Source organism: Epinephelus lanceolatus, chromosome 19 (genome assembly GCF_041903045.1).
Source record: "Epinephelus lanceolatus isolate andai-2023 chromosome 19, ASM4190304v1, whole genome shotgun sequence".
NCBI classification, from domain to species: Eukaryota; Metazoa; Chordata; class Actinopteri; order Perciformes; family Serranidae; genus Epinephelus; species Epinephelus lanceolatus.
This window is the reverse complement of record NC_135752.1, coordinates 6,520,547-6,548,003: the sequence shown is the minus strand read 5'-3', so window position 1 is coordinate 6,548,003 and position 27,457 is coordinate 6,520,547. Positions and strand designations below refer to the sequence as shown.

The 27,457-nt window shown below is 39.7% G+C and overlaps 2 protein-coding genes across 2 annotated transcripts in view; one reads left to right on the top strand and one right to left on the bottom strand.

The window, feature by feature from the left end:
• dmgdh (dimethylglycine dehydrogenase) overlaps nucleotides 1-11,077 on the bottom strand; it is a 28,462-nt gene extending 17,385 nt beyond the window's left edge. Inside the window, exons 1-5 of the mRNA XM_033646429.2 lie at nucleotides 10,838-11,077; nucleotides 10,333-10,501; nucleotides 5,486-5,584; nucleotides 5,206-5,370; nucleotides 3,382-3,586 (exon numbers count right to left, since the gene is read on the bottom strand). Of these exons, the coding sequence (XP_033502320.1) occupies nucleotides 3,382-3,586; nucleotides 5,206-5,370; nucleotides 5,486-5,584; nucleotides 10,333-10,501; nucleotides 10,838-10,959 (760 nt within the window). The 5' untranslated portion in view covers nucleotides 10,960-11,077. The remainder of the gene's footprint in view (nucleotides 1-3,381; nucleotides 3,587-5,205; nucleotides 5,371-5,485; nucleotides 5,585-10,332; nucleotides 10,502-10,837) is intronic.
• Nucleotides 11,078-20,001: 8,924 nt separating this feature from the next.
• LOC117269200 (betaine--homocysteine S-methyltransferase 1-like) lies at nucleotides 20,002-26,331 on the top strand. The gene is made up of 8 exons (XM_078161902.1): nucleotides 20,002-20,153; nucleotides 20,435-20,567; nucleotides 20,681-20,793; nucleotides 23,139-23,330; nucleotides 24,238-24,385; nucleotides 25,183-25,365; nucleotides 25,481-25,709; nucleotides 25,800-26,331. The coding sequence occupies exons 1-8, from the start codon at nucleotides 20,133-20,135 to the stop codon at nucleotides 25,978-25,980; spliced, it is 1,200 nt and encodes a 399-aa protein (XP_078018028.1). The 5' UTR covers nucleotides 20,002-20,132; the 3' UTR covers nucleotides 25,981-26,331.
• Nucleotides 26,332-27,457: the final 1,126 nt, after the last annotated feature.

Genomic DNA, 27,457 nt, shown 5'->3' with positions numbered 1-27,457 from the left:
CTGGGTGTCTTTAAATGCTGCCGTTTTTAGCTTATGTGTTGCAAGAGTGACTCTTATTAACACTAATTTAACTTAAATCTAATCCCCACTTGAAATACATTATATTCCAAATGGGGTTACTTGTTTAATTGCATGCAAGTCTGCAGCCTATTAACTGAACCACGTTTACTCTTTATGTTCTCTGTATGTGCACCATATGTGAACTTCAATCTCATGATGAGGGACGGGGCGGGGGTGCATGCACACAACATCCAGATAAGGTCCCAGGCAGTTTAAGCAGGAGCTGGGCTGCAGAGGAGCCTGTTTACCAGGCGCACAGGGCCAATTCACTGGCTTACTCAGGAATAGTGATGAGTCAACAAGTTCACCAAAATAAAACAACCTTTAAAACGAGTTACACTATGTCCACATCAGCTGTCCACACTATTGAAGTCTGTATGTTCTCTGTTTAGGAATATTAACTTATAACAATCAGGTAAAAATGTTTTCAGGTGGTCACAGACTAAAGCAGTGGTACCAAACCAGGGGTAATTCTGCAGTTCATTGCCAGGGGTACGTAGAAAGATTGTGAAGAAGCTCGATTAATATGACAAAACAGAAACTGAAATTGTGATTTGATTTTAACTTTATCTATCAACACAGTCACTCAGCTGTAACTCCTGAGCACCACGTGTTGTGATTTACAATGTGAAAGCTGGTTAGCAGGCGAGCAGATAAAAGTAATAGATTAACACTTCAAGTATTTAGCGGACAAACTGTCAAAATAGTTTGCTCGATGTAATGTATAAATGGTTGAAACTGGTGGTCAAAAGTACAATACACAGTTGAAATAGACACCTGAATGAAATGGAGTGACTGTTTAAATAATTGCTAAAAGTACTGGATAAATGGTTGAAATAGTTGGTGAAAAGTAACAATACACATTTGAAATATACAGCTAAAAGTAATTAATAAATTGTTAAATAGTTAGCTAAAACTAGGTGTAATGGATAAATGGTCAAAGTAGCTAGTAAAAAGTAACACTACAAAGTAGAAATAGATACCTTAACGTAATGGAGTAACTGTTGAAATAGTTAGCCAAAAGTAATGGATAAACACTTGAAATAGTTTAAGAAAAGTAATGATGCACAATTGAAACAAATAGCTAAAAATAATGGACTAATTATTTAAATATTTAGTTAAAAGTAAAGAATAAATGGTCAACATAGGTAGGGAAACATAATGATACACAGCTGAAATAGACACCTAAAACTAATTAAGTAACTGTTCAAATAGTTAGCTAAGAGTTAAGAATAAATGGTGGAAATAGTTGGTAAAAAGTGACAATACAAGGTTGAAATATACAGTTAAAAGTAGGGAGTCGGCTGAAAAGATAAATGGTTTGAAATAGTTGGCAAAAAAGAATGGCTAAATTGTTGTAACATCCAGCTGCTATTCCAAGTGGTAGCACGATTGCAGACATGACCAAACCTACCTACACTGCATGAAAAAATGACAGACACCATTTCTATAACTAACAGTGTTAAACAACATCCAGTAGGAACCACTAGACTAAAGCCTATTATTGGTAACATTTCTTGGTTTGTAGGTTTAAAAAGTGTAGCTCACACAATGGTCAAAACATTGTCTTTCTCCCCACAGTGAGTTACACTTATACGTGGAGACTGATCCTATAGGGTTAAATTTCAGGGAAACTATGACCTTTGACCTTTAGTCCCTCATTGATCAGCGGGTTACTTTATTGGGCAGAGGGGGTACAGCTTGCATTCCAGACGTTGCCATAGTTTCAACAGTGAGCAGAATTTGTGAAAATAAGATGCTGACTGTAGAAAAGAAACGGTTAAGGTTCTGGACAAGGCTCTGTGGGGGTGGCAGCAGAGAATGGGAAAGATAAAGTATGTCATTTTTTTAAAGGCCAAGAAAGAACAGAGGATAAGATGGTTAGTGTTATGCAAGCTCAACAAAACAGTAGCTTGTGGGGGATGGGTTTTAAACAATAACATGAGCACAAAGCATCAAAAAAAGACTGACATTCCTGCTGTTTCTTGGGAGTTGTTTTCTTCCTTGTAATGTGGGATTTGTTATGGGGGTTATTTCTGCAGCCCTGCATCTGTTGTCAGTCTTTAAATCATAAGGGACATGCCTCAGTCTGTACTTGCAAAGCCTACATTTACCAAATACACATATAGACATATAGACAAAAATATTACATGATCTTACTGTAGGGCAACAAACACCCAGGTGTAATACCAGTTTGACATTTCAATCCATGACTAAAAAAATGCAGGAAAATGATAAAACAAAGGGGAAACCATTTTTTTCAGGAGGTGTGCGTGTGCTGCCGCCTCAAGATTGGATGAAATGTGAACTGTTGGCCTGTTTTGATTGGCTGACAGACACAGTAAAGGGAAAAAAAAAGCCAGCCGGACCGGCAACATGACTGGCTTCAACCAGAGTACAGAATGTGCAAATTCAAGGGATGAAATATGGAGCAAGAAAATGTGAATGAGCTGAGAGACGCAATTTGTTCTACGGGGTGTTAAACAATGCTATTCACAGTTTACTGCTTGTGGTGTGTACTAAAACATTTGAAGAGACAAAGTGTTTGCATTTTACAGTATCCTTTAGGGCTGAACTGCAGTTGTTCTTTAATTTCCCATTTGCATTATAGTTAATTTAAACCTGACTGTCACTGCAGAGAAAAGGTGACTAAGAACAAATATGCATGACCTACATGTTGCTATATGTTACATAATCTCTATAGAGGACAGACTGAAGCAAATTCCTGAACCGTGACAGAAAAACAAGCAACATCAGCAGGGATGAAAGGAGTCTTTGCCAACAAAATCCCCCCAGAACTGGTATGACCCAGTTCAAGCCAAACACTTATTTTCCTGAACTCTGCAAGCAGTGGTCTGCATGGGCAAAGTTCTCCTTCTGTAAAGTGTCGACAGATAACACCGTTCAGCTGTGACACAGGATGTGCCTGCTTTGTGACTTAATCAGCAGATATCAAAAGAAATACTTCATCAAAGTTACATTGTAGTATCAAGTTTTTCCACCATTCTATGTAATAGAAGGAAATATGACTAAAATACCACATATTGTAAAGCATGTGGCTAAACATAACACCAACATTTTTGTCACGAGTATGGGAAATTGCATACTAAATTTTACATGCCTTCTAAAACCCATCCAAGCCCAAAACAAAGTGTATGACTGCAGTGTGTATGTTGCTCTAGTTGTTTCCCCCTTTAAAGACTGTAAATGTGTCATGGCTCAAAGCAGAAACTTTTGACATTTTCCAATATTTTAGAAAAAAGTACACAAGAAATTTGATTTATCTGGTTTGAGAGCTAATGTGAAATGTAAAATACAAACCTGATGAATTGACAATGCGATTTGCGCGGATGGTCCCATGAGGAGTTTGAACATCCCACTTGCCGTCAGCAGTCGGCTTGAGGGCTGTGACTGGAGCCGGGTTGTAGATTTGGGCACCATACATACGAGCACCGGCAGCCAGAGCCATGGTCAGAGAGTAAGGATCAATGTGGCCGTCTCCTGGGGTGTAAAGGCCTGCCAAGACCTAAAAAAGTACAAACTTTCATATATGAATCATTATTAATACTGAGATAGTGACTCCCAACCTTCCGTTTCACTCATTTTAGTTGATGACATTAAAAGGCCAGTAGTCAACTGATCAAACATGTCATAAATTTGCTTAGCTGCAATGTTCATCACTATATACTCGTAATACTAAAGTGGACGGTACCAGCAACATAACAACAAATTTCCTGTTCTTTATTTAAACAAATAATTATTTAACCAAAGGGGTTTATCCACTTGTGAGCATTAATGTGCTACGCATTTCATGGCAGTCGGCCTACCATTAGATGATCTGAAAAGGTTTTTGTGATAATTCTTGTGCATAACGGGTAATTTTGGCCTGATAGTGCTGCTAGACCCCCCCCCCCAAAAAAAAACAGCATATTCTGGGCATCATAAATATTTATAGCAAAATTCATGGCAATGTTTTTGTGTGTGAAAAGTTGACATTTTGGCCTTTTGAGGGTGATACAAGAAGAAAACAGACGGTTGTGCTCGTAAATTTCTCGGATATCTTCAGTTTAAGGTTTGGACAATTCTCATGCACAAAGGGTGATTTCAATCTTGAGGTGGTGATGAACAACAGAACAGATGCTTACTATAATCAGAGGGAATAATCTTCTGGAGATAATGAATATTTCATGGCAACCTGTCTAATACTGGATGATTTAAAGAGGTTTTTGCACGTAAAAAGTTGGCATTTGGCCTCCTGAAGGTGATGCAAAAGGAAAACTAGGAAGTCAAACATGTAAAGGGTTCTTCCTCTGAGGAGCAGGAATGTCTAGCTGTGCTGGTAAATTTCATGGACAGGTCTTGTGCACAAAGGGTGATTTTGGCTTTGTGGTGCTGCCAGACAAAAGAGGAAGGGCACACTAAAGTCAGACAAAATTACCTTCGGGGGATGATGACTATTTGTAGCTAAATTCATTGCAATCTGTCTAATACTGGATGATTTTTAGAGGTTTTGTTTGAGAAAAGTTGCCATTATGGCCCCCTGGAAGTGATACATAAAATCAAAGGGAATAATCTTCTGGGGATCATGAATGTTTGTAGCAAAATTCATGGAAATCTGGCTTGTAGTTGTTGAGATATCTTATTATGACTATCTTCCAAATGGATTGGCACCCTAATGCACGGCTTGACTGACTTCCATATCCTTTAAAAATGAAATATTTGCCAAGAATACTTTTTAGCTGCTAACATGTCTACCATACTTTTCATAGAAATAAACCAGTTTAAGCATTTAGAATTTAAAATGGCTCCACACATACATAATGGCAACAATAATAATAGGTTTGTCTTTTATTTGATCATTTTTGTGGCTTCACTGCTTTCTTCCTGACTGTGCCTTCATATTTCCAACAAACAGATATGAGAGTGGTATCAACCTTCTCATCTAACTCTTGCCAAGAAAGTCAATGAATATTTTTTCAAAATATCAAACTATGCAAACCTGCAAAACCAGGACAGGAATGCAGAACTTCTAACACATTGTATAGGAGATTGTTTGATAGTTGTGGTACGGTGTGGTGGATGATCATTATTGACTTATCAATTAAGGACTTGAATCTCTGTAACATTTCCATGGTTCACACAGACCTTGTTTATATCGAGCAGAGGGAAAAGTTCGTGCACTTTCTCTGGTCCGATGAAGTACTGTTCTGTCACATGCCAGTGTGTGCGTGTCATCTGGTACTTCATCTCATCCACTCGAGCCGGTGTTGAAGCAATACGGACACTGCCGGGCTGATGCAGGCCCACTGCCTGCAGATTAAAAGACAATACGAATGACCACACAAATTCATAAATACATTAACAGATAACCAGGCACACCTTAATCATTACATCAAAGTTAGGAGAGATAAGCGAGGCATCTCACCTGTCCAGTTTCAGCCTCCAGGCTCTCGTATAATTTAATGCTGTCATAGTGGACTTTTTTAAGGTTAATGCCTGGGTGGTAATATGTTGTCAAACCAGCCTGAAAGACAAAACAAATCATGAAAGGACATGCATCAAGGTACAACACTCACAGACTCCAACTTGAAGCTGCATTAAAACATTTCGGTGGCACTAAAAAACAACAACACTGACATCATATTTATGTTGATGTATTAGCATCAGTCAATCACTTTTTTACACATTTGTGTCCAACCTAAGTCCAATATTCACCCTCCTTTTGTCTCAGTTTTGGTCTCTACCAACTGAGGGCTGTAAAAGTAAAACAATGAGCTGAAAGATGCTTAAACACTATGAAGAGCTGAGGGGAGCTGCGGAGTTAAGGGGTAATTCTTCATCACCATGAGTGAACCCTTTTACCCATTAGTAATCTGATCAATTATAAATATAAAAATATTGATTATAGCAGCTGTAATACCTTGTCCAAGCATTATAATACAACTCTAATTATTCTATAAAAATACCATTAAGAAAGGGTAATTGAGATTATTTTTTTTACAAGTTTATCACAACCTTTAAACTGACTACAGGTTTTCCGTGTCACAAAGAGGACTCCCTTTTAACCTGCCTAGATCACCACTGTAACTTATGCTGCACAACTATCCTACTACAAACCTGTTTTCGTTGTGAGTTTGGGCTAGAAATCGAATAAAAAGCAGCTTTCACTGATCAACTCCCTTTGGAAATAGCATCATTCGCAACTGAGGGAATAAGTTATAAATGCTAACTTGTTGAGCCATAATGTTACGTAAGTAATGCCATCAAAAAAGCCATGCAATTACAGTGCAGCAAACTATGCAACATGTTGCCACGAAAACTTACATGCACTTTATTGGTGATGCAGAAAATCTGAGCAAGAATAACGTTATATTTTATTTGCAGGGTTGTTGTTGCTCTCACTGAACTACTGAATATGTTTCTATTGTACTCTGGTCCATTTGTCTACACTGGCTATGGAAGAAACCTTCTATAAAATCACAGATAGCATACATTAATAGTTATATTACTGATCAGTATGACCTTTATTTCCATGTGAAATGCAGTATTATTCCTTCACATCATACCATAAAGTTACCACTTTGAATTGTGTTTTTATGCTTGGTCCTGATATGTATGATTTGACTTGATTTTTAATTCTGTGTCATGCACACAAGCATGTGCCCAACCCTCATGGGTTTATAAGTCACCATTACAAAAACACTAACACTGAAGTGAACAATCCAAAGTACGTGTTATTTTACTGTTCAGTCCCCAAACAAAATACTTTGCCTTCAATCCCAGGCCCAGCAAACAAATTCTGTCACAAAAAAGGTTCCTCTACATAATTTTAATCATCTATTGTCATTTAATCAAATCAACAAAAAAGAGGTCATTTTAATGAAAAGTGCATCTCTTATGTCCTCATATACAGGACAGTAAGACACCAAATGAACCTCATTCTCAACTTATCCCATGTTAAACAACGAAGAAAGTCTGTCCTCTGGAGTGGTATCAAACCTCCCAGTCTCTAAGTCTGTATATTACAGCTAATAGAACACAGATAAGAAAAGTCCTTGTTCTTCTGGTATTTATTAGTTTAGAATAAATCAATAAAATTCATCTTAATTTGATTTGACCAAAAACAAAAGTTATTTCCACAAACCTTTCATTACGAGACAGTATCTGACCTAAATACAATTCTTACAGTTGCAATCAAAATTATTCAACCCCCATTGCATATTAGGCTTATTGGCAAAATGTACAATTTTTCAGCTGTTTGCAATAAACAAAGTAGACAAGAACAGTTGAAATAGTTTAATAAAACTAATATTACCACGGTTTTTATCCAAATTCAACACAAAATGCTACTTTTAACCACTACTGCAGTCTCAAAATTATTCAACCCCCTGTTTCAAGCACACCTGGTGCAACTAATCAAGGGCTTCATTAGTTCAGGTGTGCTTGAGATAGAACACATAAATACCTGGACTGGCTAGGGTTTTGTTGAGAGTGACGTTTGACTGCATGTTAGAAATATGGCTAAGTCAAAAGAATTGTCCAGAAAGTTCAGAGAAGAAATCATTGCCTTGCACAAACAAGGAAAAGGATACAAAAAGATAGCAAAAGCTCTGAATGTTCCTAGAGATACAGTTGGAAGCATAGTTCGCAAGTTCAAAGTTAAAGGAACAGTGGCTACACTACCTGGACGTGGCAGAAAGAGGAAACTGTCAGCAGCTGCCACCAGATTCCTGAGGAGGCAAGTGATCAAAAACCCTCGAGTGACTGCAACATACCTGCAGCAAGACTTGGTGGCAGCAGGCACTGAGGTTTCAGTTTGTACAATAAGGCGCATACTAAACACTGAAGGGCTCCATGCCGGGACTCCAAGACGTACACCACTACTGACCCAAAAGCACAAGAAAAGTCGGCTCCATTATGCTCAAAACCATATAAATAAGCCACAGAAGTTTTGGAATTCTGTTCTGTGGAGCGATGAAACAAAACTGGAACTCTTCGGGCCTATGGAACAGCGGTATGTCTGGAGGAAGAAGAATGAAGCATATGCTGAATAGAACACCCTGCCTTCAGTGAAGCATGGCGGTGGCTCAGTGATGCTCTGGGACTGCTTTGCTGCCTCTGGCACTGGAAACCTGCAGCGTGTGGAGGGCACGATGGATTCAGTCAAGTATCAGGAAATCTTAGGTGAAAACGTCATGCTGTCTGTGAGGAAGCTGACGCTTGGGTGCCATTGGACCTTCCAACAGGATAATGATCCAAAGCATACCTCAAAGTCCACCAAGGCTTGGTTTCAGAAGAAGAAATGGAAGATTCTAGAGTGGCCGTCATAGTCGCCTGACTTGAACCCCATAGAAAATCTCTGGTGGGATTCCAAGAAGGCGGTTGCAAAATGCACACCCAAGAATATTACTGAACTGGAGGCCATTGCCCATGAGGAATGGGCTGAGATTCCTCAGGAACGCTGTCTGAAGCTGGTGTCTGGCTATGCATCACGTTTGCAGCAGGTCATAACAGCAAAAGGGTGCTCGTCATGAAGGGGTTGAATAATTTTGAGACTGCAGTAGTCATTAAAAGTAGCATTTTGTGTTGAATTTGGATCAAAACCCTTGTAATATTAGTTTCATTGAACTACTTAAACAGTTCTTGTGTAATCTGTTTATTGCAAACGGCTGAGAAATTGTCTATTTTGCCAGTAGGCCTAATATGCAATGGGTGTTGAATAATTTTGATTGCAACTGTAAATATACGTTTAAATCTTCTACATCAAGTTTAAAGTTTATGAGCTCCACAATGTGCAGCTGTAATGTTTGCAATAAATGGAGTGGTAAAATAAATACACTGACTTGTAAATTCACGTTTAGCAATTTTCTGCCAGCATTTTCTGATATTCTTCAGACGCAGAATTAGACAGCACGCGATCAGCTATGTGTGATAGAAGAGTCAATGATGAACCAAAAGCCCCCCTTGATGGTAACATGCACAGAATCTAAGGGAGAAAGCCTGGGTGACAAAGACAGTTAATAATCACCATGTTGGTATTTGTTATCTCTAAGTGGGGATTTAGGCTTTGTAGAGCCAGCTAATGCAAAGAAAAATGTTTAATGGTACACCCTGCAGGTGCTTTAGTTGTCTCCAACAGACAAAACACATATAAAATTCCCCATAAGTGTCCAGAGTGCACATAAATGCAGGCTGGGATAGGCTCCAGTAACCCAGTTGAAGAGAGTAACCGAATAAGAGTTAAGTGTCCCCCTCTGACATGTCAAATGTGTATTAATAGTATCACAGTGAAATGAATGAGTGACGTAGAATGGTAAGTAGGTCAAGACCTCAGATGACTTGAAAACTTGTAACAGGTGCCCTCAGTGGATACACTGAGACTACTGAATGACACAAACAGAAAGGGCTGTAAACACCTTCACTAAAGGAGGCTGTCGAGGAAGAACCTCTCTATACTTTCCTGTTATCATTAGATGCTCAGTAATCAGTTGTAATATCATTCAGAGAACTGACTGACATACTTATTTTGCTTATAATTATCAAGAAAATGCCTTATTGGTTGGGTTGGGCTCTTGGTTGGAAAGCAGCAGATCGATCAGTTATGTTACCTGCACCTTTAGTTAACTGTGAAGGGAAACTAAAGATATTTTAGTTTGGACAGTTGCTCAGACAAAAAACACTTTAGTAAACCCAGCTGGCACCGGATGACAAAGACATTGGACTCTTACATCAAACAGACGTTCACTTTTGATTGATCTGAAAATCCAGATGATTATCATATTTTAAATGTCTAATGACTTTAGAATTTCACATCATGTGGACATTAACATTACAAAGTTTTGTTTGCTCTCCATATCTTACAACTAAATGACATTATACATCAAGATAATATTGGCATTTGTAAGACGTTGGATTTTGATCACTTAACAACACATCTTGGCATCAGACATACTAACATTTAGTTTTGGTCACCTGACGTCACAGCCTAAATCTAACCAAATATCATCTAACGATGCTGGTGGCCAGCTGGGAGTTGTGACCTACATTTTTCTTTTTACTATTTCATGTACCAAACATAATAAATACTGATGGTAATTGTTAGTTGCAGATCTGAATGGAAGTGGGCATGTGCTGAAAAATCATGCCTAAAGCAGGATGTGTGACAATATGCTTTTGCAGAGGCACTATGTGACCCAGATCACCTGGTTCTTCATCCAAACTTTATACACCTTCACGTTCCCTGTATTCAAGAAATAAAAATAGCAGACGTACAGCGTGCCAGGTGGATCCAGCCGTCAGCTCAGTCTTCTCCAGCAGCACCACGTCCTTCATGCCACCTTTGGCCAGGTGATACGCCAAGCTGGTCCCCACACATCCCCCACCAATGATGACAGTGTCTGCTGTGTCCTTCCACCTCTTTCTCAAAGCTGAGGATGCATCGCTGAAGAAAGATTTAGAACAATTACAGGTGAGTCCTTACAGCTCCAACATGCATTTCAGCAGTCTGTTTACAATGCTGTGTCACAGGCTACCTGCAACCAGAGCTGACATCCTGGAGTCACCATGTTGACCATATGAGAGTCACACATGCACCATAACTACTTCATCATTTCTGCATGAAGTTGCATTAATTAACCAGCTGTGCAACTTTACGCGCATTAAACGCACTGCACGTTAGTTGTGGCTGTTTAACACCCTCATTTAGAACCAATCGCCCAGCTAAAGCGTGTTAAATCAAATGTCCAGCGCACATGTGAACAACATGGCACGATCTCACCTCTCTTCAGCTTGTTTTCTTGAAGTGCAGCAGATGGTCCTCAAAGGAAGCCGAGCTATCCCTCGACACGCGGCTAAATCTCTCCGCAGATGACAGTTGATTAGGTTTAATATCCGCGACATGTTTGAGGTAATACTTAAGAAAAAACAACTATAAATGCAACTTAAAGCTTGACCACCCCCCCTCTCTCGCTGGATCCCTGCACTGCTGTGTGTGGTCACAAATATCCCTGTTTTGCACTGACAGCCGTGTTGGCACGCCCACAGGTCGAGGACTAGTCAGCACGAAACTTTACCCAGATCAACTCTGAGACGGGTTAACACTTTCAGCGCCAAAACTCCAAATGTAGGTCACGGGGCCCCTGAGAAAACATCTGTGAATGGCCTCAGTATATAAAGTGAGTGAAGGGTGACTGGGACAGTTTATGGAGTTCTGACTTATGTAAACTTTCTTACTGTAAATTTTACATAAAAAACAGTCCAACACATTATAACTACACTGAATATGTTCTATATTTTTAAGGAGGAAGGAAGGTTTTGTGATACTACAATTAACTTAACTGTGAACTGAACAATAAAACATTTTTTGGTAACAATTGGGTGATTAGGACAGGACTTTTGATTGATTAAGAAAACATAGCATTGATTTAGGCCAGTGTAAAGGACTGTTCCTTGTTTATAAGGCTGGAAGGGGTGGCTCAAAAAGGGGGAGGTTTGTCAAATAACTTTGTAAACACTGGCGAAGGACTCATGTTGGAGAGATTTAATCAAAATCACCTTTTTCTACATATCATTTAAAATTTAGTCTAAAGTAAACTACTTGCACAAACTAACCAACATGCACAACGAGACTGAAAACGGTGGCTTTTTTCAACTCCAGGATTTCCTCTTCAGCATTTAACTTTCAAACATCAAAGAGTAAGTTTCAAAAAACTAAGAACTAATTTATGGAGGAGGGAGAGTCATGCATTTTTGCCAGCCACTCGAGGAGGCTTATGGAATATCAGACAAGAGGAAAAACAAAGTTAAACCCCAGTCACCCCACTCCTGATAAATGAAAAGTGGTCCCTTACGAAAAGAGGAACATGATACTAACACTTTTTTTTTTTACTTTGTTTGTGCAGTAGTACAATACATTTATGCTTCCATCAAAAGTGCAATATATTAGCTTTAATAATTTTAGGAAAGCTAAAGCTCTTGTCAGTTTCCTCAACTCATGGATCAAAGGGTTAATGGTTAATGGGCTACTACATACATTTTCATTACTGTTTCCAACTATCTTTGTTTTTTGTAAAAAGTGAAATAATTTTCCCTTTTTGTGCTAGAGCTTTGATTGAACAGAGAAATCAGGCCCGACCCAGTCTAAACTGGCATAGTTTTGAACCGAACGCTGTCAGCAGCTTTGGAACAGAGCTTTATTAAAACCCTAATTTCCACTTTTAAAAAAAGCATATTTATTAGCTAAAGTCAACTTAAGTCTTTTCAGTGCGTTAACAGACATTTTTGAGATTGAATGCACTCGTAAATGGCCATTCTGAGCACCAGAGCGGACTCTGAGTGCTGTTGGAATACCCTTCAATTTCTCAGAGCACTGCAGAAGCTCTGGGCACTCTGTAAAATGAGATGGAGAGAGCAGCAGAGCACCAAGCACAACGGAGATGAAAAGTTGTTGTTGTGTTGGTTAATTCATACTGAAATAACAAAAATTTCGTATATCCAACCTGCTTCAAGTCAGGGGGGAATGTTAAGTAATCATGAGTCAGGCCCAGTCGGGTTCAAGCAGAAAATCAAAGCTGCCAAAATGGTTGGAAACCACTGGTTTAATCTTTCATTTTATTATGCTTTTTCTTATTTTATGTCATATAAATAATATTACAATATCAGATGCTCATATTAAATATGGCTAAAGTTTCAAACAATGAGGTAAACATATGTACATGTAATTCTTGAGCAAAAACCTCAGGCCACTCTGAATACTCTGTTATCAATGTTTTGTTTTCTATTTTCAACACAAGCTGATGTCAGCAGTGATGGATCTCTTCATATGGCCATGTGCTCCAGGCATGCAACCCAAGTATTTACAGTACATAGCTTACATGTAGCTATGCTAACGTCAGCAAAACATGTAGGCTGATCTTGGTTGCCAATGTTATTAATTCCTCCCCTAGTCAGACTATATTCCAGCAGGAACATGTCTAGTTGTGAAGAGTTTGGTTGTGAAGATTGGTGATTTTTCACAGTTAGAGTCATTTCCGGCTGCAACGAGAGTGCAGAGATCCAAGAGTGCACATATGGAGGAAAGACCCAGAAATGCTGATCAGTCAGGACAGACAGAGTATTTCAGAGTATAAACGTATATTTAGGCAGACAGTATGAAAAAAGTTTTTTTTGTACATTAAAGTATGTAAATGTTCTAGTAGACACCTTATATAAGTATGAACCTGAAAATGAGCATAAAAGGTCCTCTTTAATATTTATTGTCTTTTTAATGTAAAAAAGCACAATATTTCCCTCTGAATTATCATAGAGTAAGTGTGAAATAATGTAAATGAAATACTGAAATACCTCCAAACTAAAGGGAAACTCAGGGATTACCAAAGTCATTAGGATTCATCCTCTGGGCACCATGAATTTATGTACAAGATTTCATGGTAAAATATCCAATATTTATGTTTCAGTCTGGACCGCAGACAGACTGACAGACCAACATCGCTTTACCCTGAGCCATGCAGCTGGCAGGGCTAAAAATGCAGACCAGCAAAAACACACAAACAGAATCAGGTCAATGCAACAGTGCAGATTTATACTGATGCCATGTTTTCTGTTGGTTTTCCAGTTATTTGTGTCTGGGTTATTTAACTTGTGTCAAATGTCAACAACAGTCAGAAGAACTGATCCAGTTGATCTATCCACAGACACATTTATCTCTGAATGGTCCTTGAGCCCTTTATTGCAAAACACTGCCCTCTACCCCACCTGGAACAGCTGCAACAGGTTTGAACTGGATGTTTATCTTCACAGCTGGTTTATCTAAACACTGAAATGCAGAAACGAACTAGTATTAACTGATTTGAAGTGATCTGAATATTTAACAGTTTATCATACTGGCTGGGTTTACTGGCAATAAAGCAAACTCAAGGTTGATTAGTTAGTAAGAGTGTATTAGCAAACACTGTGTACTAGACTTAACTATTTAAGTTACACAACAACATGTGAAGTATATAGGTTGCCACTATCTCCGTGGGACTGCAACATGCTGGACTGTTTGTTTCTGAGTGTGTGCCAAGGAAAAATTCCTACATTTGTTTGTCCTCAATAAAAGTTTTTACTTTGATGGTTTCATTTTCAGATTACGCTTTTGCATTTTTAGCCATGCACCCCAGGGGGTGGCCATGTCAGTCTGTTGGGTGGTTCACCATTTTGGTCCAGACTAAGTTTATCTCAACAACTATTGTATGCACTGCCATGAACTTTCATGCAGACATTCATGTTCAACAGAGGATGAATCCTAGTGGCTTTGGTGATCCCCTCACTGGTCCTCCTGCGTCTTCATGAGGTTCACCTTTCTGTTTTTTACCACCTGTTTTCTGCTCCGTTTGTTAGTTTGTCAGCAGGATTACAGAAAAAACTATTGCCCTGATTTTCATGAAACTTGGTGGAAGGGCGTAGCAAAGGAAGAACCCACTACATTTTGGAGCAGTGTTTACTGTATTTGCTTGTGTTTCCTCACTTTGAAGTATTTTATTTCCTAAATGCTTGGCATGTGCCCTCAAATTGATGATGTTTTCTTCATTTGCTCGTGTTTTGTCAATTTACATACTTCTTTTTAAGTTGCAGCGTGTTGATTAGTGTGTGACACACACAGTAAATATAAATGTCCACAGCAAATGTGGCATCTATACAGTATGTATGTCACAGAATATCATGTTATATTGCTGCACATGGCGTTCTTTCTAAGATAAAGAGAGATATAGGGTAAAGGGGATGGTCCTAAAAATCACCCTGTCATTATCCCGGGTTTTTGTTTGTGTTTGTTTCCTGTTTTAATCTGAAAGTTACTCTCCTCTTGTGTCATGTCTGAATTTACTTCCTCCCTTTGTGTCTTCCTGCCTGTTTTCCCCCTCACCTTTGTTACATTAAGACCTTAAAACGTACTTTTTAGTTTAGCATTCTCTTAATTTTTTTAATTATTTTGAAAATGTATTTTTAACTTTAATCAGCCCCCTTCTATTTTCTATATTATATTTTCCTTATATTGCCTTTTATCCATTTTATTGCTCAATTTTGTCTTGTAGTATTTTGTTGTATTGTTGCACCTTGTATTGCCATTTTGCACCATATAAATAAATAAAGGTTATTATTATCATAATTATGATTTATACCTTTCAGAATTTATAGATTGGTACAATTTTATGAAATGATTTCAGTAAAAGATATAGGTGCACTCACACTGACCAAGAGTGCTATCTTCTCAATCTTTAAGACTCACTTAAATTTCCCTTTAGTAATAAATTAAGTTTCAACTCAGAAACAAAGTTTTCAGTGTGTGTATGTTCTGATCAATAATAATATCAAAATATTTATATGCTGTGATCATTTCAATTTCAACTCCTTGAGCAGTTGAAATCTCAGGAAGATTAGATGCAATCCTCTTGCCATTTGGAAATTGCAGTGATTTGGATTTGTCTGCATTTCATACCAATTTATATTGAGTTAAATGAACAACATCAAAGGCAGACTGCAATTCTAGAATTTTTTACTCCTGAAGGGCATGAGCATAACTGTATCATCCGCATAAAAAAATGGAACGCAGCATTTGATATATTACAACAAAGATTACTTACATATATAGAGACCAGCAGTGGTCCTTGTATGAATCCCTGGGGTACGCCTTTAGTTTGTTACAAGGAGGAATGAAGAGGAAGACCCAACAAACTGGAAACATTCTGTTCTGACAGGTAATTTGAAAACTAAAAGTCTTGGACAGTTCAATTAAAAGAGTCTCACAATATTTTTTATGGCTCAGCCTAAATAATTTCCATTCACCACTTTGATAGAAGCAGTTGTTGCGCTGTCATGTTTTCTAAAGCAGCAGCTGCAGCTTGGCAGGTGTCTCGCCTTGTTGTCACATCATCCACTGTCCTCTCAACCTACTGATGACAAAAGTAGCACTTTAGAAATGTTGATATGAGACGTATGAAACATACAAGTGACATACATGTATCTTTTCTGAAATGCCAACATTTTCTTCTTTAAACTGGTCTGTTAAAGCAGTTAAGAATGGCAGATTTTTTTACGATCCAAAATTTCTAAACATCATTTAAGTTAGTAACAGTTTAAGAAAAGGTAGAAATTTGATTTAGCTTTTTTGATAAAAGAGGTAAAACAATTTCAGGGCTGTTCAGTCAGTCAGCCTGGAATTTGCATTTTCTGGCCCTAGCCAAGGCAACATCCCTTTCTTAGACATCTGAGGGGAAAACCAAGATTGCCTCCGCCTTTTACTCTAAAATTGGCAGAAGGACATGTTTATTTATGATTTTAGTCAACGGGAAGCCTGGGAACCAGAAGAATGTGAGAGCTCTTGCAGATGCTTAAAATTTGTAATTTGGTCTGGTGATGTCAGGCTAATCAGTGATCATCAGTTATGATGATTCTCCCAGAAATAACACACTATAATTGTGGGCTAATTCAAGCAGCCCCATAGTGTTTCTCTGACTAAGTTTGACGTTTGTCTTCGGTCTAACACAACACTGGTTGCCTGGACTCAGTCTGCTGCGTTGATCTTGGCTGGATAACCACAGAGTGTCATCACCATAGCAATCTGGACTGAGAGTGTGTCTGTGCTGAATACAAGAAATTGTGTTTCTCTACTTTTCTATGTAGTTGTTTCCGTTAAAGATTTACTCTGGGTACAATATTGTCTGTGGATGTATTATTGTGGTAATCTCTCTTCATAGTGGTGGTGGTGGTAATTGTTTTTGCATGATTGGAAGAGGAAGAGACCCAAATACCCAAAAAGAGATGCAAAGGTATGGCAAAAAGACACAAAATTACTACAAAAAGACACAAAATTACAAAGAGGTGCAAAACAACAATAACAAAAAAGAGGCAAAATCACTACCACAAAGTCTGTATATCTTGTTCCTGTATGGGAGAGATGGTGAGGCCTTTTGCCTGTCTGTGCCCAGGGGCTCATTTCAAGATTCAAGATTTCTTTATTTGCCCTGAGGGAATTTGTCTTGGACAAAAAGACTGCCACATAAATTTACATGCATAGTGCAAAAATGGTCAGTGCTTTGTATATACAAGTACATTCAAATACAGAGGCTTGGTGTGCCCTGGTCAAAATTTCTTTTACCATGAATACTTATGTTAGAAGAAAATAAACTGATCTCCAAAGGGCATGAAACTTGCTTTTCAACATTTTACGCAAGATTGGTGTATTTTTTTTGTTTTGTTTTGTACAATTTTATAGTGAAAAATAAGGAGCACCATGCAAAGGTTTGGGCACCCCAAGACATTTGAGATATCAGTACACTTTAACCAGGGTCTCAGAACTTAATTAGCTTGTTAAGGTTCTGGCTTGTTCACAGTCATTGTTAGGAAAGGTCAGGTGATGCAAATTTCTGTCAGAGTGCTTCTTGTCCCAACAATCAGCAGCCATGGGCTCCTCTGCCTAGCACTCTGAAAAATAAAATAATTGATGCCCACAAAGCAGGAGAAGGCTATAAGAAGATAGCAAAGTGTTTTCAGGTATCTGTGTCCTCAGCTCATAATGTAATTAAGAAATCACAGCTAACAGGAACTGTGAAGGTCAAGTTGAGGTCTGGAAGACCAAGAAAACTTTCAGAGAGAGCTGCTCATAGGATGGTTAGAAAGGCAAATCAAAACCACTGTTTGACTGCAAAAGACCTGCAGAAAGATTTTGTGAACTGTTCTACTGTGCAAAACTATACTGATGCTTTTTGGAAATAAGTCCTGTGGACTGATGAATTTAAAATTGGATGGAATAAGCAAAAGTATGTTTGGAGACAAAAGTGTGCAGAATTTCATGTAAAGAACACCTGTTCAACTGTTAAACACAGAGATAGATCTATCATGCTTTGGGCTTGTGTTGCAGCCAGTGGCAAGAGGAACATTTCACAGGTAGAGGGAAGAATGGATTCAATTACATTCCAATAAATTCTGTAAGCAAACATCACACCATCTGTAAAAAAGCTGAAGATGAAGAGAGGATGTCTTCTACAACAGAAAAGTAATCCCAAACACACCTTGAAATCCACAATGGACTACCTCAGGAGGTGCAAGCTGAAGGTTTCGCCATGGCCCTCACAGTCCCCCGACCTAAACATCATTAAAATCTATGGATATACCTCCAAAGAGCAGTGCGAGACAGCCCAAGAATCTCACAGAACTATAAGCCTTTTGTAGGAAGAATGGGTGAAACCCCCGAAATAAGAATTGAAAGACTCTTAGCTGGTTACAAAAAGTGTTTAGAAGCTGTGATACTTGCCAAAGAGGCACTGCTAAGGACTGACCATGCAGGGTGCCTAGACCTTTGCTTCAGGCCCTTTTCCCTTTTTGGTATATTGAAACTGTTAAAGCTTGAAATAAAAAAAAAGCTTTGCATAAGATATTGAAGAAATGTGTCATCTTTAACTTTTTTTGCCTTTTGGAAATCAGGTCATGTTTTTCTTGCTCTGCTATACAGTACACGGAATTTTGACCAGGTGTGCCCAACTTTTGCACACAAAATGCAACACCGCCCCTCATGTTACACCCTCCTTTTGTCCTGAGTTTAGGAGATTCACTGATAAAGGGGAGAAAGAGTTTTTAAACCTATTCTCCTCCTGGAATTATTGGGACCCTATGGTGTCTCCATGATGGGAGCAGTTCATATTCTGAATACAGGATATGTGAGGGATAATTTCCCCAGTTTTAACTATAGTCTTTTCAAAGAGCATTTGGAGAGTGGACACTCCCTTACCCTGATCACTTTCATTGCTGTGTTGACTAGACCGTTTGTGATTTAAATTTAACTGATAAATTACAAAACCAAGTTGAAATTCCGCAACGTAACATACTCTCTGTCAGAGCATGATAAAATAAAGTCATTACCCTCTGTTCAACCCCAAACACCCTGAGTCTGTGAAAAAAGTAAAGTCTTAAGGTCCACCCATGCTCCTTCTCCCTCGTGAAAAAAAAAATCCAGATGCTATGAATATGCAAGCATTTGTTGCTTCAAAAGCTGAACTGCTGCACTCAAGATGCCTCCTCCCTCACTGGAAAGTCCATTCTCAGTGCTTTGTGCACTGGAGGTTTCAAATTTCCCCACCACACTTGTGCAAATTGCATAACTAGCCCACAATTGGCTCCATGGTAGTAGCGAGATCTCAAAATCCTGCCCATACTGTTCTGTACACTGTGTCTTAAACAAAAAGGAACTTTCCATCTTCAGCAGATGAACGTGAAAACAGCCTTCTAGTGTCAAACTGCACATACATCATTCTGCACAGTTAAGCTTGAACATCCAAGGGAAGTATAAACAACAAACATTTTTGGGGACAAAAATCATGCCAAACTAATCGGATTGTCATTGTATCAATGCATCGTTATCACATTAATCCTACAGTACATGTCTGCACATCAGGGCTTGTAATACTGTACCGTAGCTCCTTCACCACTTTTCTGGTTTTGGGATCCATCCAGAAAAGATTGTATCTTCACAGTTCTCCTTGACGCCTAAAGCATTACGGCTGCATTAATATATATATATATATATATATATATATATATATACATATATATATATATATATATTCACATTTTCAGAACATTTCAGAACAACTTAAATGTACTCATCTCTTTAACATCTGCATCTTTACGGCATCTGTGTTTTGCATTTATTTATGTAAAAAAAAAGGCAATTAAACCTGATCATGCTTTGGTTCACATGAGTTAAATTCTTTGAAGTTTTCAGCTGATAATCATCCATCCTGTCCTCCACTGCTAAAGCACTAAATCTTCATATTGATTCATTTCACATAATGTCATAAGAGCACGAGGGCTGCATTGCTGCTATTTCAGGGACAATACGTTGTCTTGTGCAAACTTGCCAAAAATAAAGGGGAAAAAAAGATGAGCTATGTAGAAGGTAGGCGGTTCTTATAGTGACATCAGCGGTACCACACGCCTCTTGGATTATAAATTCAGCATGGTTGCTTCCTCAAGGTCCTCTCCAAACTCAGAAAGACTCTGTAACTGGGAAGAGTGGGCCGGTCACTGCTGCAATAATCATGGCACCAGGAGCAAAGAAGGTGAGTAAATAAGATGTATCTTAACCGTTTGTTTTAAATTTCACTTGTTGCATGGTTCAAGTTTACATTTTCGGTTGCGCAATTTTTTTGCAAAAGGAAGTGGTTTTACGCATAAACAAAAGGAAGTTGTTAGAAGATACTACTAACAGATTCAGATTACGTTATTAAATACTCGTAGGTAGATTTGTTTTGCAGTTTTTGGATAGACTTCCAGACTGTAACAATCTTGCATTTGCAAACTGAGCTTTTCTTTGCTTCTTTCACGCTTTCATATAACGCAGGGAATTTTGGAGCGTCTGGATGCAGGAGAGATCGTTATCGGGGACGGAGGCTTTGTCTTTGCCCTTGAGAAGAGAGGTTACGTGAAAGCGGGACCCTGGACACCTGAGGCTGCAGCCGAGTACCCTGAAGCAGGTAGGCTACCACAACTTTGCTTTCTTTTGCTTGGTGTATGCCGTTACCGGTAGTGACTGTTTCCTAACCTGTAAATCTAGTTCCAAATGCTAACTGAGCCATCTTGTTTTCAGTGCGGCAGCTGCACAGGGAGTTCCTGAGAGCAGGCGCCGATGTTATGCAGACATTCACTTTCTACGCAAGCGATGATAAACTGGACAACAGAGGTCTCACTCAGCGCTACACTGTGAGTAGAGCTTTAATGTGTGTGTGCCTACAGCTGCTCTCAAGTCTCATCTGAAGTTATGAGGAAGTGACAGCAGCTTGGCAGCAGAGTTGGCATGACATCAGCTTCCTGCAGCAAAGAGCAGAAGCAAACACTTTGTGTTCTCTTGACATGAAAGATGCATGTACAGTACAGGCCAAAAGTTTGGACACACCTTCTCATTCAATGCGTTTTCTTTATTTTCATGACTATTTACATTGTAGATTCTCACTGAAGGCATCAAAACTATGAATGAACACGTGGAGTTATGTATTTAACAAAAAAAGGTGAAATAACTGAAAACATGTTTTATATTCTAGTTTCTTCAAAATAGCCACCCTTTGCTCTGATTACTGCTTTGCACACTCTTGGCATTCTCTCAATGAGCTTCAAGAGGTAGTCACCTGAAATGGTTTCCACTTCACAGGTGTGCCTTATCAGGGTTAATTAGTGGAATTTCTTGCTTTATCAATGGGGTTGGGACCATCAGTTGTGTTGTGCAGAAGTCAGGTTAATACACAGCCGACAGCCCTATTGGACAACTGTTAAAATTCATATTATGGCAAGAACCAATCAGCTAACTAAAGAAAAACGAGTGGTCATCATTACTTTAAGAAATGAAGGTCAGTCAGTCCGGAAAATTGCAAAAACTTTAAATGTGTCCCCAAGTGGAGTCGCAAAAACCATCAAGCGCTACAACGAAACTGGCACACATGAGGACCGACCCAGGAAAGGAAGACCAAGAGTCACCTCTGCTTCTGAGGATAAGTTCATCCGAGTCACCAGCCTCAGAAATCGCAAGTTAACAGCAGCTCAGATCAGAGACCAGAGGAATGCCACACAGAGTTCTAGCAGCAGACCCATCTCTAGAACAACTGTTAAGAGGAGACTGCGCGAATCAGGCCTTCATGGTCAAATAGCTGCTAGGAAACCACTGCTAAGGAGAGGCAACAAGCAGAAGAGATTTGTTTGGGCCAAGAAACACAAGGAATGGACATTAGACCAGTGGAAATCTGTGCTTTGGTCTGATGAGTCCAAATTTGAGATCTTTGGTTCCAACCGCCGTGTCTTTGTGAGATGCAGAAAAGGTGAACGGATGGATTCCACATGCCTGGTTCCCACTGTGAAGCATGGAGGAGGAGGTGTGATGGTGTGGGGGTGTTTTGCTGGTGACACTGTTGGGGATTTATTCAAAATTGAAGGCACACTGAACCAGCATGGCTACCACAGCGTCCTGCAGCGACATGCCATCCCATCCGGTTTGCGTTTAGTTGGACGATCATTTATTTTTCAACAGGACAATGACCCCAAACACACCTCCAGGCTGTGTAAGGGCTATTTGACCAAGAAGGAGAGTGATGGAGTGCTGCGGCAGATGACCTGGTTTGGGGTGAGCTGGACCGCAGAGTGAAGGCAAAGGGGCCAACAAGTGCTAAACACCTCTGGGAACTCCTTCAAGACTGTTGGAAAACCATTTTAGGTGACTACCTCTTGAAGCTCATTGAGAGAATGCCAAGAGTGTGCAAAGCAGTAATCAGAGCAAAGGGTGGCTATTTTGAAGAAACTAGAATTATAAAACATGTTTTCAGTTATTTCACCTTTTTTTGTTAAGTACATAACTCCACATGTGTTCATTCATAGTTTTGATGCCTTCAGTGAGAATCTACAATGTAAATAGTCATGAAAATAAAGAAAACGCATTGAATGAGAAGGTGTGTCCAAACTTTTGGCCTGTACTGTAAATAGCCTGAGTGTCAGACTGAAGCTCCCAGAACCTTCAGTCTGACATGGCTTCCATTGAAGGCGATTTACAAGGGGGAGGGAATTTGATTTTTCCCTAACCAATCAGTAGAGCTCAACAACTCACCCAGAATCTGACATCATTAATATCCATGCCTCGGGGTGCCGAAAACAAGCGAGCATTGCCCGTTTAAAATGTCTCCGTCGTCGTGCACGCCCAGCTGCATCGCCGTTAAATCCAGTTTAGCAGCTTCCTTAATTTGGTCCTCCATTAACGCGAGTAGTGGCAAAATACCTCGATAGCATCGCTAATGTGGTCTGTAGGATCTGTAGCGGTCGCCATTGTTGCTATCCTCACCAGTTACCCACCGGCGTACAGCTTGACATCAGCGTGGCACTGATTGGCTAATCGCTAGACCCCCAGCGTTCATTGGTCCGTCCATCGTTTGGACGAGATAAATCGCAAATTCATTGCAGTATGCCAGACCAGAGATGCAAGCCTACTCAGTTGGGTGGGCGGGGTCTATGGTCTGGAACCAGGCTAGCATGTAAAGTGAATGTAAAGTGAATTTTCTTTTGATCTGCAGGGGCAGCAGATAAACGAAGCAGCTTGTGACCTGGCCAGGGAGGTGGCCAATGAGGGTGATGCTCTGGTGGCAGGAGGAGTCTCTCAGACTCCCTCTTACCTCAGCTGCAAGAGCGAGAATGAGGTCAAGGCCATCTTTAAGAAACAGACTGATGTCTTTGTCAAGAAAAATGTGGACTTCTTGATTGCAGAGGTATGTAGTGAACACTGTTGGGAAATTGGGCGTGAGATTAAATTGTGTGAAAAATCTGAAAAGGCAAATGAAATTAAGAATTGTTCTTCAAGCTACAGGACTTGCAAGAGCCAGATTTTAAAAATGAACCAAGGTGTCCTGAGTTTTATGCTCCAAAATCATTGCACTCTTCATTCCCCATCATGCAACCAATAACATTTTCATTAGACCCTCCCTGCCTGGTAAAGACTCAAATCTCACATCATCAGGGTTACTCAGACTTTAGAGCCATTGAAGACATCATACAACTGTTTTCAGTTTTCATAAGTACTACTATTACAAGTTAACTGTGGAGTGTCCTTTTTTTTAAAGCCAAAGACTGACACCTCTTTTACTAGCTCAAAACGGCCATCACTGCCCCAAGGTGTCCGGCAAAGTGAAACACATTTCAGTCTGCATTTTTGATGTCCCCGGATTATGATAAACTTTTACTTTTGTGCTTTTACTATTGAGTCAGGTTTTTGGCCAATATTCACTCTCTCTTAGCCTTGCTTTTGATGCTAAATGCTCCATTGTGGTCACCAGCTGGTCTCTAACTGTGTCTATCTGCTGTTTGGTGCTGAGTAGGTAGTGTACTGTTGGTTTGAAGAGCTTTTTGTTTGTAAAAACTGCTTTATGCAGCAGAAAATAAGTGGTGAGAGTGAACCCAACAGTAAAGATGCAGGCCTTCACAATACAGTTATTTGATTCACTGTGATAATTAAAAAATATATAGCAGCTTTAAAATGAGGTCTGACATCTTTAGCTGCCCACAGTGATCATATTTTTATACTTTATACTTCATTTGTAAGGGTATAAGAAATACACATTGCATCTTAAACATGAATATTCTTGCTTATGTGGGTTTTTCTGTGTTTATTGCTTGCAGTACTTTGAGCATGTGGAAGAGGCTGAGTGGGCTGTCCAGGTTTTGAAGACCACCGGAAAGCCTGTGGCTGCCACTCTGTGTATTGGACCTGAGGGAGACCTGAACGGAATCAGCCCTGGAGACTGTGCCATCAAACTTGTCAGAGCTGGTACCACAAGTTCACAATTTTTCAATCAACTGTATCAAAGGGTATTAAACATCCTGTCCCACAGTAGGTGCACACAGCCTATCGCAGACATCAGTGACACAATTTTTAAGCTCAGACAATCAAACAACTTCAGGATTCTTGTGACCTAGAAATTAAATATTTTTCTAACATATCAGCCCGAGGAGGGCTAGGTCTGACGACACAAAATTGGGACCACCATGAGCAGAATGTTTGACTACAGGAATGCACAGACACTGGAGACCTCTTCAAATTACAATCGGCTGCCACTTCATTAGGTACAGTACAGTCTATAGAGGTGGCAATAAATCCTGCCTTCAATGGCATTTCAACAGCACCACAAAAAAGAAATTTAAATAAATGAAGGAAAAATGATGTATCCGGTGCTGTGGTTTCATTATACAGAGAGGTGTTTCTGTCATTAAGCCTGCCCTCATTGATTTAAACAGGGTGGACTTACAATGTGAGGAAACTATTTGCACATAATGAGGTACTACAGAAATTGTATGCAGTGAGGCTTTGGACTTTTTTTTTTTTTTTTTTTTTTAAAGTTTTATCTGACTGACTCTGGCGCCATCGACTGGAAGTAAGAACAGACACTGACAGACAAAATACATATTGCTAAAGAAAGCAACACAGAAGCTGCACCACTTGTCACCTAGGCCTGTATTATTATTTTTTTTTTCCTTTCACACATTTTTGCTGTCAGGATAAATGAAACATGTTTCCTGTAGCATATTTGAGCCGTGATAAATGTGTGCATGTTTCATCTTTTGTAGGGGCTCAGATTGTGGGCGTCAACTGCCACTTTGACCCAGAGACCTGTGTAAAAACTGTGAGGATGATGAAGGAGGGAGTGGAGAGAGCTGGGCTGAAAGCTCACTACATGAGCCAACCGCTGGCTTACCACACTCCTGACTGCAACCGCCAGGGTTTCATTGATCTGCCAGAGTTCCCCTTCAGTAAATATACACCCTCAAGACTGATGTTAAATACTGTTTAATGTCTCAATCTAAATCAAATATCTCAGTCGCTGACATGGAAGACAGTAAATTACAACTGTGTGTTCTTTAACAGGTCTGGAGCCGAGAATCTTGACCAGATGGGACATGCAGAAATATGCCCGGGAAGCCTACAATGTTGGTATCCGTTACATCGGAGGCTGCTGTGGATTTGAACCCTATCACACCCGTGCCCTGGCTGAGGAGCTGGCACCTGAGAGGGGTTTCCTGCCTGCTGGCTCTGAGAAGCATGGCAACTGGGGCAGTGGTCTGGAGATGCACACCAAGCCTTGGGTCAGAGCGAGGTATTGTAGAGATTTCTTTCTTTAATTTTTTCCTTGTTTTCCCTCCGATTAGCCCGGTGTGGTTTTAAGTAAAGGTATTCCTCTCTGTAGGGCCCGTCGTGACTACTGGGAGAAGCTGAAGCCTGCCTCTGGCCGTCCCTTCTGCCCCGCGATGGCCAAACCCGATGGTTGGGGTGTCACCAAAGGCCACGCTGACCTGATGCAGCAGAAGGAGGCCACCTCCCAGGAGCAGCTGAGGGCTCTCTTCGACAAGGCCAACAAATGCCATTGAGCTCCCTCTGAGGCATCTGTTTTAGCGAGAAGCCAAGAGATGGTGTACTCACTAAGTTTACATACCAAAAAGATTGAAATGCTGAAGTTCTTTCTGTCTTTAGGACCATTTTACTGTAAGTGCAAAACTGATATTATATGCTGACACTTTAAATTAGTTTTTCGGCCTTAACAGCAAGTTTGACTGTTTAAGTAAGATCACAACTATGAGCCTTGTGAAATTACTATGGCTGCAAAAACTCAGAGCAGCTGTGAATGCACCTAAAGTAATGCCTTTAACACTCCAAAAGTGCCTAATGTTTTGTAAAAGATTTGAATGATGTGTTGTAATAAAACTTCTAATTCAACAGTATCAGAATGTCAGCATTTTAGTCCTTCAGAGAGGGTGGTGCTTTCTTTAATTGGTTTTTAAATGAACAGGATGGATTATTTAAGACTGAAAAACAAAGTTTCTACTGAATCTGATAGTATGTATCTGAAATCTTAAAGGTTCTGTAGGCTATGAAAACCTTATTAGTGGCATCTCTCTGAGGCCATTAAGTGAATGTCAGTTAGCATCTAGTGAGCAAGCACCTGGGTCATAAGCCAAGAAAGAAACTAGCAAACATGAGACTAACCACAGTTGAGTGGCATCCTGCTGAAAAAATGCTGGAGTAGCATTTTTAAAATAAGATTACTATCTGCAATGTTCCTATACTTAATATTTTGCAAATGGCAAGCTAGCCAAATTGTCAGCAAGATTAACCCTCGAGTCTGGATTAAATGGATCCACTTCATCACTGTATGTTGCTACATTAGCTAGCAAAAAGCTAACACTAGCTAGCATTACAGAGCTAAAGCTACAATATTACCATACTTATTTTATCTCAATATTTTCTCTAAATTTAGGATGTTCTTTTTCAGCATTAAAGGGCACTGAATTTGATGGATTTAGTGTTCATCAGACAAAAAATGAGACAAGAATTAGCCCGTGGACCCCCATCACCCCTTGGCATGAGGACAGTACTTTCCTAGGAGGAGAGTGGTCAGCAGCTCAGGCCTCAGCCACCGTATCGATCAGTGCTGCCAAGTCTTCTCCAATGAAAGTAGCTAGCACTAGCTACAAAAGACAAAAGTCACCAGAAAATGGCATTTGCTAACGTGCAAATGAGCACATGCCATTATCTGGTGACTACTTCTTCAACCTATGCTGTCAAAAGACATCACACAGTCTCGGGAGAGGTGGGCAAAGAGGGAAGGAGCAAAGTCGCACACTGCCAGCTTCAAATTTTACACTGCTCCAAAAACTGTTCCAGTTCCAAAAAGAGCTAAGTCTACTCCAAAAAACTGGCAAAGATCTCCAGAAGAGCAAAGATGAGAAACACAGCAGCAATGATCCAACAAGTAAAGGCTCCAAGCCTGCACCAGAGGTATTTTTCCTGATCACTAAAATAAAATGTATAGTCTAACTTGATTAACAAGTCATTGTGATTTGTGGA